The 11,015-nt window shown below is 49.4% G+C and overlaps 1 protein-coding gene across 3 annotated transcripts; it reads right to left on the bottom strand.

The window, feature by feature from the left end:
* Positions 1 to 3,933: 3,933 nt before the first annotated feature.
* On the bottom strand, positions 3,934 to 9,484 carry COMMD4 (COMM domain containing 4). Of its 3 annotated transcripts, XM_082735949.1 has the most exons (8): positions 9,401 to 9,484; positions 5,944 to 6,015; positions 5,672 to 5,737; positions 5,461 to 5,500; positions 5,053 to 5,172; positions 4,804 to 4,884; positions 4,298 to 4,474; positions 3,934 to 4,210 (listed from the first exon to the last, which is right to left on the bottom strand). In XM_082735949.1, the coding sequence occupies exons 1-8, from the start codon at positions 9,401 to 9,403 to the stop codon at positions 4,170 to 4,172; spliced, it is 600 nt and encodes a 199-aa protein (XP_082592075.1). In that variant the 5' UTR covers positions 9,404 to 9,484; the 3' UTR covers positions 3,934 to 4,169. The 3 variants fall into 3 exon arrangements, with proteins under 3 accessions (XP_082592075.1, XP_082592077.1, XP_082592076.1); XM_082735951.1 differs by lacking the exon at positions 4,298 to 4,474 and having other exon boundaries at positions 3,934 to 4,297; positions 9,401 to 9,471; XM_082735950.1 differs by lacking the exon at positions 5,672 to 5,737 and having other exon boundaries at positions 9,401 to 9,470.
* Positions 9,485 to 11,015: the final 1,531 nt, after the last annotated feature.

Raw genomic sequence — 11,015 nt, 5'->3', positions numbered from 1 at the left:
CTGAAACCAATCACGGGTGAGGTTGTGACAGCCCGTCTCTGCTCTATAAAGATGTTTCACACCTCGTGACTACTAAGTAACCGATGGGGTGATTTCTCTGCTGGTTGGTATCTTGTTGTTTTGTTTAAATTAAGGTAAAACTCACCGTGTGGAATGCGTTTTGACAAATATATACACTCACATAACTATGGCCACAATCAAAAGAATACATTCTCCTCTCCCCCCACCAACCTGGCAGTTTCCACTTCCACCCCACCTGCTGGCAACCCCTGACCTGCTTTCAGTCCCTATGTTTTGGCCTTCTCCATGCTACCACCTGAACGGAATCGTCAGTATGTAGCCTTCCGAGTCTGGCTTCTCAGCATGATGCATTGAGACCATCCATGTTATACTCATCAGCCGTTTTCTTTCGACTGCGGAGTAGTAGTCCGTGTTTATCCAGTGTTTATCGAGTTTCCAGCTGAGGGGCGCTGGACTGTGTGAAAGCATTCCTTAGCACCCCGCAAATACCATTTCACATCACATAAACTTTTCACCTAATGGCTCTACCATCTCCAAGGATCCCTGCCTCAATCAAGTATTTAAGCAGGATTTATAAAGTGGTGGTTTTTCTCTCACTCCTTGTACCTTATTGGGAATTCTTCTGTAAAGAGCTTTGCCTCTTTGACTAAGGCCATTTGATTGTCCTGAAATGTTAAAAAGACAGGATAAATTCTGTATTCCTTCCCTTTAATGATCAATTTTCAGACTAAGAATCTGGTGCACTAACATCTAATGGTGACAAATTAGGACTCATTTGGGTTTTTTTTGGTGGTGGTGAGGGACTTTGTCTTTTATAGACTCTTTCCTATTATTGATTCATGGATTTTTTTTTTTTTTTTTTTTTTTTTTTACATTCAACACAAGTAAATCCATTGCCGTCTTTATCTTCTCCCCCATTTAATGGAGTACTTATCAGGCACCAAAACTATACACACACAGGAACATAATTCCCATCCTTAAGAAATTCAGAAGGGTAAATGAGGCAAATGAGTAAATACAAAATGACAATCCCGTATTACCACAGGAGTGAGAGATGCACCTGTGGGATTCTGTGACAGCACAGAAGAGGGAATGCAACCTGGGAAATCAAGCAAATGTGAAACATTTGAGGAAACTTAGAATTTCCTATGACTTCCGCCTGCTGCTTTTTGTTTAATCCATTTCTCTTTGGTCTTCCTCCTGCCCTCCTGTGGGTGACCTGAATTTTCAGAACTCCAGTTTGACTTATCAGTATGGGTTTCAAGTGCAATACATTGCACGGCCTTTGAAGTAGCTGTTCTAGATATTACGCACACGTACTTGCCACAGTTCACTGGTGTTAACATTCTAAATGTAGGAATCTCACCTCCTTTCCCCCTTTCCTGTTTATAATAACCTTGCGTGTTTCCTCTACATACCACATCCAACAATGTTTTATGTTTTGCTCCAGCTGCTGAACATAACTTGAAATGCTCAAGGAAAGTCTAACTGTATCCACAGCTTCACACCTTCCATCATTCCTTCTCCCTGATGTTCCAAGATTCCTTTTCATTTCCTTCCTGATCAGAGATCCTCCTTTCACCTTTTTATTTTTAGGTTAGGTCTGCTGGTGACAAATCATATTAGCTATCCTTTGTCTGAGAATATCTTGATTTTCCCCTTTTACTCTTGAGGTAGTTTTTGTGGAATACAGAATTTTCAGTTGACACTTTTCTTTCAGACCTGAAAAATGTGCTTCTCCCTTTTGGCCTCTATGGTTTCTGACAAGAAATCCACTCTGTGTTTCCCCCCCATAAGGTAACATGTCATTCCGCTCTTGCTTGCTTTCAAGATTGTTTTCTTTAGTTTTCAGAAGTTTGTTGTAATGTTGTACCTCGGCATGGATTTCTTTGGGTTTAACCCATATGGGATTCATTCAGCTTCTTGATTCTGTAGGCTTGGGTCTTCTGCCATATGGGGGAAATTTGCAGCCATGATTTCTGTGCATGCTTTTTCTGTTCTGCCCTTTCTCCTCACCTTCTGGGACTCTGATGACATGAATATTAGATCTGATGTTACAGCCTGCAGGCTCCGAGGCTCTGTTTGATTTTCTGTGTGTTTATTTCCCAAACTAATTTCTGTTGTCCAGATTGGGTAATTTCTATGATTATCTTCAAATTTATGGATTCTTTCTTCTGTTGTTCAGTCCGGCTTATTTTTACTTTGATTGCAGATTTTTCTAAAACTTCTCATTCTTTGTATCTCCTATTTCCTTGTTAAGACCTGAGGCATTTTTATTACGGCTACTTTAAAATCCCTGTCATACAAGTCAGGAGTTATCTTAGTGTTGGCATCTGTTGTTTTCTCATTAAAGTTGAGATCTTAGCTCTCGGTTTGTTTGTTTTTTTGAATCTTGGACATTTGGGGTATTGAGACTCTGCATCTTATTTAAATCTTCTTGGAGCACTTGGGGGGTTCAATTGGTTGAACATCCGAGTCTTCATTTCAACCCAGGTCATGATCTCAGGGTCATGAGATCGAGCTCTTATCTGCTTGATTCTCTCTCTCCCCCTCCCTTGCTTGCGTGCAAAAAATTATATATTTTATATTTTGTAGATGTATATACATATATAGAATATATATATGCATGCATGCCAGGGGGGTGGAAGAGGGGCTGCAGTTTCTCTGCGGTGTGACTGGAGGACAGCAGCTGCCATCTCTAAGTCTCCCATCTCATCAGATGGCCCCTTTCCTGATCCCCTGGCTCAAGAGAGCATGCTGCAGTGGGGGCTTTCGGTGTGCTGGGGTTTCTTGGGTTGCCAGTCTCTGGCACCCAGCCCAGGACACATGGAGCAAAAGAAAACCTAAGGATGGCTCTGCTCTGCTGTTCTCCAATTCCCGAGGATCTCAGAGAATCTGCCTTCTCTTCACCTTATAGAGTCTTCTGTCCAAGGTTTTCAGCTGTACTTAGTGGGAGGAACAGGGGAAAGCGCATCTGCCCCATTTTTCCAGAAGCAGAGGTCAGGACTGGAGTCAGTCCTTAACTTTTTGATGCTTACAACTATCACATCTTTGGCCAATGCAACGAGCTGGCTCCTCCTGAGGGCTCTCATTGTTGTTTGGTAGCTTCCCTGCACCCCAAGATGTTCTCAGGTCACTTGTCTTAGCTCAGAGTACTGTCACAAAACCCCACAGACTGGGTGGCTTAAACAGCAGACATTTATTTCTCATAGTTCCAGAGGCTGGGAAGTCCAAGGTCAAGGAGCTGGCAGATTTGGTTCTTAGTGAGGGCCTTCTCCTGCTTTGCTGTTCTCATGTGGCCTTTTCTTGGTACTCAATTGTGGAGAGAGCCTTTCTCTTCTTCTAAGGGCACTAATCCCTTCATGAAGGTCCCACTCTCATAACTTCATCTAAAACTAATTACTGTCCGGGGCACCTGGGTGGCTCAGTGGGTTAAAACTAAGTACTGTCCAAAACCCCATCTCCTAAAACCATCTCACTGAAGGGTTAGGGCTTCAACAAGGAACAGGGGGTGGACACACACATGCAGCCCCTAACCCCACTCCTCTTGCCGAGGAGTGGTTCAGGCACGGGACCTCCTCTCTTCCAAACGAAGATGGCAGGAAGAGCGAGGCTCTCTCCTTTCTCTACTCAGGGCATCTTGCCCTGGGGCCGTGAGCTTGCTCTCAGCCTGCAGACATGGCCAGCACAGGAAGCAGAGCCACAAACACTGCAGGACTGGGAGCTAGAACCCTGACTTTCTGATCTACAGACAAGGTGTTTCATTTCAGTCCTCATTCTGCCTTACCCCTGACCTGCCTCAATCAGCAGCTGAAAAGAGAGAGCGAGTAATGGGCCAGGGAGGTTGGGATGTCACTTGGTTCCTCTCACAAAAACCTTTCATCTGAGCCAAAAAGAAACCTGTGCACGCACTCCTTTACACTTCAGTTTATTCTTCCGGCTCATCAGAACTGCTGACAAGTGCCCTTCGTGAGGCAGGGAAGGCAATGCTCGAGAAGTCCTCAGAATCCTTATGCTGAATTCTCATGTGGGAACCTAGCAAGTCAGACATCTGGGAGGCCAGGCCTCCAGGGTCCCGGAGTTGCGGCCACCCAAGAAGAGGAGTTTGGAGGGCAGCGATGCAATACGGGCCCCAAACACCCTTCTCCTCAGGCCAGGGAACTCATCAGGGTCTGAGCCTGCTTCAGTTCTGCAGAGGGAAGAAGTGAGCAGGTGGGTGGCAGTCCGGTGGGATCTGGGAGGGCCCCTTCCCCTTCCAGGGACAGCTGAGTCTCACCTGCAAGGAGGACCTGGAACTTGTCAGCTGAGAGTGACATGGCCACAGGCTGGGCTGCAGCACCCGAGGCAGCTGCCACCTCCAGCTTCAGGTGCACCATGGGCTCTGCCACAGCCTGAAGCAAGCTGGAGCTCAGGGTGTAGTCCACCCGCCAGCCCACACCTGCCAGCCTGTTCACTGTGAAACGGGGTGGCTGTCAGGACCACAGGCTGCTGAGCTACACAGCCCTCAGCCCACACCCGGCTCCGTTCTCAACCCTTCAAGGCTTTGTGGCTTTAAGAACCTCTCCTCCCTCTGACCTAGGGAAGGGCTCAATAATCAGTAGCGAGATTATCCACAGCAGGTCTCAGAGGAAAGAAATCTGGGCTGGAGTCAGGAGTCCTGGCTCCGTGACTGCCTGACATGTGACCAGGGTTAAGTCTCCTTTCTGAGGACCAGCACATCCCACGCAGCATACATCTTCCAGATCGGAGCCCAAACTCCACCCTGGCCCCTGCCACACTCACCACGCAGGCTGCAGGCCCGCAGATGCTCCTGTAGTGGGCTTTGCTTCTCCTCATAACAGCGACACAGGCTGGCCGCGTGCTCTGGGGACAGAATGGAGGCCCCTTGATGTAGCCGGTGGGGGCTCAGACTGCTCACAGGGCTGGTCAGGTTCCCGGAGGGCAGGGCATATCTCAAAGCCATTCGGCCTGGCCTGCTGCCCAGCACCCCGGGCACACAGGTCCCCCACCCGCCTGCCTGCATACCCGTACCTTTGGGGAGCCCCAGCTGCTGCAGTTCACTAGACAAGGACTCGCCATCCACGCTATGCTTGGCCGCACTGGAGAGGATGAAACTCAGCACTGCCACCGTGGCCTTGACATCGCCCGACTCTGGGGGAACCCGTGGGTGGGGTAGGGGAATGTCACTGTGGCCTTGGCCACCTTCTTGTTGCCCCACTATCTTCAGCTCCCAGCGCCCGGGCCTCCTTGAGCCATGAGCACAGCTACTGCCTCCCCAGGAACAGGCAGAGGGTGGGATTGACAACACAGCTCCTTCCCTGGGGCTCCTCTGCTGAGGCAAGTGCAGCAGGACAGGCTGCTGGGAGGAGGGGCCTCTGTGCTAAGCCCCGCTGAGCATCCACTGCGGCCCAAAATTCTGCGGATTGAGCGGGTACTCACCAAACCTGGCATCAGCGGTGAGCTTCAGGATCTTCTCGTACTATGGGGAAAGGAGGCCCTCAGGAGGTGCCAGGCCCCTGCTCACCAGCCACCTGCACCCCAGTCTGCATCCTGATTGCCCTCCCCGCCACCGCCCCCGGTTCTGATGCACTTTCAGGGCAGTAAGGATCAGAGGGTCATGAAACAGTGGGGTGCTGGGCCCTGCACTCACGTCAATCCCCTGTCCCAGAAGCTCCTTCAGCACCTGGCTACACAGCAACCTCAGCTTCACGGAGGACTGGAGGGGAAGGCCTTGCATGAGCCAAACTGGCCCACCCCACCCCTCCATGCTGAGGGGCTGGCCACATATTAGAGTCACACAGCAGGCTAGGACAAGCTGAGGGCACTGAGGCCCCAACTTCAGAGGAGCCTCACCACCCTCCCTCCCCAAAGCCCCTACCCTCAATCCCCGCCTCCCACCCTAGAAGACCCCGTGCACTCAACAATCTTGGCCAGCGTGCTGATCTCCGCCAGGACCCAGTCAGGACAGTCCAGATCACCACAGAACCGGAACCTCTGCACAGGAGTGAGGCAGGCGGTCAGGATTCAGGGATCAAGTGTGGCCAGGGGTCTCCCACATTACTGCTCTTCAGGGATCCATGCTTCCTGTCCAAGATGGATGCCTCTGGCCATTGTTCTTTCCTATTACTAGGCTGTTTAGAGAACCCCCTCACAGACCCACCTGCCACCAAACCTTGCTCTGTTGCCTATCCTAGGCATTCATATGCTCAGGAAACACTGACTGTGGCAAACTTCTCTGTGGCAGACCCCACTCTAAGCGCTGGGAGTACAGAACAGAACAATGTCCTTGTCATGACGTCAGTGACCTATCACTTCCCCCCGCCAGCTCCAGCCACACTGGCCTCCCTGCTATTCCGGCTACACCAGGCACTCTCCATCCTGCACTTGCTGCCCCTCTGCACACCCTGCTCTCTCACCTCCTTCTGGTCTCCGCTCAGATGGGCCTTCTCTGACCTTCCTTCCTTCCTTCTTTTTTCTTTCTTTTCTTAATATTTACTTATTTATTTGAGACAGCACGAGAACACCAATGGGAGGGGCAGAGGGAGAAGGAGAATCTCAAGCGGACTCTGCACTGAGCGCAGAGCCTGATCCAGGGCTCAGTCCCAGGACTCTGAAGATCATGACCTCAGCTGAAACCAAGAGTTGGACACTTAACCAACTGAGCCACCAGGCACCCCTGCCCACCCCTGTTCTAAAACAGCCCCTATACAAAGGAGTTTCAGAGGCCAGTGGGTATGTTCATTATCTTGATCGTGGGAACATATACATTTCAGAACTTATTGAACTGTGCATTTATAAACGTGTGTTATTACTGATTTTATCTCAGTAAAACTGTTCAAAAATAAAATAGCTCTTCTCCATCATGCTTTAGTCCCTAACCTTCTTTCTTGATCTCCACAGAAGACACCACATTTATTATTTCCTCGAGGTCTGTCTCCTGTTAGAATGCTGGCCACATCTTGCCAATATTCTCCGTTCCCTGGATCAACTGTCCTTCGGCCTGTCTGCCCGGCAAAGCTCCAGAGCACAGGAACATACATGGCCAGCTTCCCACACCTCTTACATACAGGCTGCTTACAAATGCTGGGAACAAAACCCTGCAAACCAAGGACACCCACATTCTCCTGGTTCTGCTGGGCCCTCAGTGCAGCCTGAAAACACCATGTCCTCTACTTGCCCCAACCAGTCACCTCGGTCATGTCAGACCTGCTCCACGATCCTTCAACCACCAGCTCTCTTGCTATTTTTCGCCTGAACCCCCAGCATTGGTGCTTGTATGTGGGCTTCCCACGAAGTCCTCTAGCCGTGGTCCCAAATGACTGTCACTAAATCTGGCCTTCCTCTTCCCAACTCCCCAGCAGCATCCCACATGAACCTGTCCTCCCTGGTGAAGCAGCATACAGGAGAGTACTGTTCCCTGTCCTTGCCTTGGTCTCATTTGCTGGCTCACCCTCCTTCCCCTAGCCCCCAAATGGTAATCTCTGCACACTGCCTGCATCATTACTCTGGGGCAGGGGCCTGGGACAACTGATGAGGTGACAGGGCATTAAGGATAGTCTTGCACTTCTGTCTCTATTTCAGGAGTTTTTCACCTTTTTCTGCCATAGCCTCATCTGGCATCTGGTGGAGCCTTATAGGACTTTCTCAAAACCATGTTTTTAAATGCATAAAATACACAGGATTGCAAAGGAAACTAAGTTAAACTAAGTCAAGACAGTCAAATTGGTGATGTGATGTTTCAAGTCTAATACCCGTAACTTAAAATGATCTGCATAAATATGTGAACAATGTCACCAGCTGTAATATGATACGAAAATAACTAATTTCTATTGGTGACAAAGTCAGAGGTGCTATGAATAACTGGGGTTGGCTGCCAACATTCATAATGGAAGGAAATGCTAAATTTCAGTTTGAAGTTAGTGAAAATTAAGATGTGAGGTTTTTCCCGAGTTCATGGGCCCCGACTTCTACTCACAGAAGTCATCTACCATCTCTGTGTTATCTACATTTTTTACAAAAATGTGTTCCTTGTGTAGTTTCTGAAAATGCTGGCATTTCTCTAGGTTCTGCGCTGGGTCCTCTGTTCCCAATTCACATCACTGAGATGTTACATGTTTTTAGGCTTACAAGGATCATCTTTGTGCTGACTCCCCAATTTATAATTGCATTGTAGCTTCTCTTCTGAGTCTTAGACCCTTAAATCTAGAGTGTCTTCTAGCCAGCTGCACCTGATGGCTAGCAGAAACCTCACACAGAGCCGCCCATCAAAGTTAACTTTTGGTCTTCGCACTGAAACCTGCTCCCCTTCCTATGTTTTCCACCCCACTGAAGCACCACCACCCAGGAGCCAACCCCAGTCACCCCGCTCTCCCTTTTCCCTCTTGCCTTTCCCCACTTCTATCTCCACTCTCTCCGCCCTAACTCAGGTCACCACCATCCCCTGGGGGTCTGCTCCCCTCCTGCTCCCTCCACAAGTCAGCCAAGAGGATTTTCCTAGCTTCCCAGGGCCCTCTTCTTAAAGTCTAAACTCCTTTCAGTGCTCTCAGCAGGAGAGAGGACCCAGCAGGATTTGGTCTTTGTTACCTGTTGAGCCTCATGTTTCACTAACGTCCAGGTGATACCCTTCCAGCTAGGTAACCTGCATCCTAGTGAGCCATGCTCTCTCTCACCTGAATGCTGTTCTCTGAAGATAGAGGGCCCCCTCCCCAAGCCTCCTAACCCCTGGTACACAATCTGCACTGCAGCCGGCCAGTTCTCTTCCCTGCCCTCACGCCCTCCGGTTGCTGTCACCCTCAGGAAGCCTTCCTAACGGTACACACAAGGCACAGTTAGGTCCCCTCCCCTCAAGTCTTAATTATGCCTGCCAAGTCAAGCCTCCTGCAGCTTAAGCCTCAGTGGAGAGTAGGCACTCAAAGTCTGTTAAAGGAATAAATGGATGGAGTTGTTGAGAAGTCCCAACCCCACGTCTACTCCTTTCTGGCTATGGGAAGGATGGAAAGACTTCCGAACTGGGCGTAAGACTAAGCCTAATTCTATGCAAGTTGTTCTCCAGGTCACACAGGAGGGCCGGGAAGAGGGCACCTCTGGGAGGTCGTCCGGGGGCGAGGAAGCCCTGGAAGCGCTCCCGTTCCAGGCAGCATCCACTTCCAGCCCTGGGGGGTGCGGGCCCTTCCTTCCCGCGGAGGAGGCACCGGGACTCCAAGCTCGCGGCCCCCCAGCCCGCCCGTCCTGCCAGCCGGACGACCGCACCCAAGTGTCTGCCGAGGGGCCGGGACTGCCTCCACCACCCCGTCCCGGCGCTCAGTCTCCCGTGGCAGCAAAGGCGAGAGTCGGGGCCCTCCCAGCCCGCCCCGGCGCACCGTCACCGCGCGGCCCTCACCATCGCGCCAGCAAGCCGACCCGCCTTCTTCTCCGACGCGCGCGCACTGCTGACGCGACGGTCACGTGGTGTGGGCGGGGCCTTCGGGCCGGGGGCGGGCCGAGGGCTAGCAGGGCCGGTTCGGGGGAGGGGGAGGGGGAGGGGGAGGGGGCGGGACCGGGGCGAGCGCGGGTGGCCGCGGCTGGAGCTCGCGGGGAAGGCTGATGAATTCAGTGTCTCCCCAGAACCCCTTCCCGGAGGTGACCGGCGTCAATTCCCCCTCTCCGACCCGGTTTAGTTAGAAAAGAGGGCGTGCGAGTCATTGAATGTGTTCGACTTAAGAGAGCAGGAATCCGGACCCCGGAGCACTTGGAATGATTCCCTTGTGAAGGGGTATTCAGGTCGGTCCCCGCCAGTAAGCCGTGCCCTTATCGATACCTATGGACTGTGGCAAAAGGCGTTTTAAAAATTTTCCTGAAATATGATACACATACAGAAAATTGGACGTATTGTAAGTATAAAGCTTAAATGAATTTTCATAAACTGTACAGCCCACATCTCCAGCACACATATAAGGAAACATTACCAGTAAGCCGCATAGCTCCTTCGAGTGCCTGAGTATTTGATTTCATTTTGATGAATTCCCCTTAGTTGCCTTAGTTACAGTTGGCTGTAACAATTGACATGCCCAGAACTCTCCCTGTGGCTTCACCAACATTAGATCTTTATCTTAGTTTTTCTCAATGGAATAGGAGAAAAATGGGCTGTTTTAAGTGGCATTATCCTGCTTACTGGTGAGTTTGAACAGAAGATGGACTAGGAAAACTAAGTTTCCAATATTCACTTAAAGAGGTTAAAAAAAAAAACACAAACCAGCAATAGCACCAAAAAATACCCTAGAGAATAGACTAAAAAAACCAAAGAAGAAATTGAACAATCTGAGATCTCTTTTCGATTACACATCCCAGCCCCCCATAAACCGGGCCCAGCTGGTTTTATTGTTGCAGCCTTTCAGGCTTTCAAAGGACAGAACCCATCGCAATTAAACTGCTCCATAAATAGAAAAAGATGAAAGCTTCCCAATCCATGCCAAAATCGATCTCATTTATAAAAAGCTTTTTAAAAATCATAAATATCAGCATGTTGAAGTCAACAATGTGTTAAAATACTACACTATGTCAAAGAAAAACTTCATCTTAAGAATTATAAGACTGGCCCAACTTCTGTTTCATTATACTAATAGGTTGAAGAAGAACACAGTTGATAAGACTTGGAAAACCAGTTTTGATTCAAAAGGAGAAAAAAGAAAAATTGGGAATAGGTGGAAGCTGTCTTAAGTTGATCAGAGTATTTGAAAAATAAAAGACCAAACATGAGACTTAACATCAAAGTATTTAAATCTGGAAACCAGGCAAAAGGGTGTCCTTTTAATGTCATACTGAAACATTGTCTCACAGATTTGTTTCGTAAATAGAGATTGACTCTTTGGAGCAGTGGTTCTCTGACTTTTCAGTGTGTCAAAATCACCAGGAGGGATTGGGGAGACAGAGGTGTGTCCCACCCTCAAGGTTTCTAATTAAATAAGCCTGGGATAGGAAACAAAAACGTGCGATTTCCACAAGTTCCCACGTGATGC

The sequence above is a fragment of the Mustela nivalis genome (assembly GCF_964662115.1).
Source record: "Mustela nivalis genome assembly, chromosome: 6".
Taxonomy (NCBI): domain Eukaryota; kingdom Metazoa; phylum Chordata; class Mammalia; order Carnivora; family Mustelidae; genus Mustela; species Mustela nivalis.
Note: the sequence above shows the minus strand (reverse complement) of the source record. Positions and strands in the feature narration are given on the sequence as shown.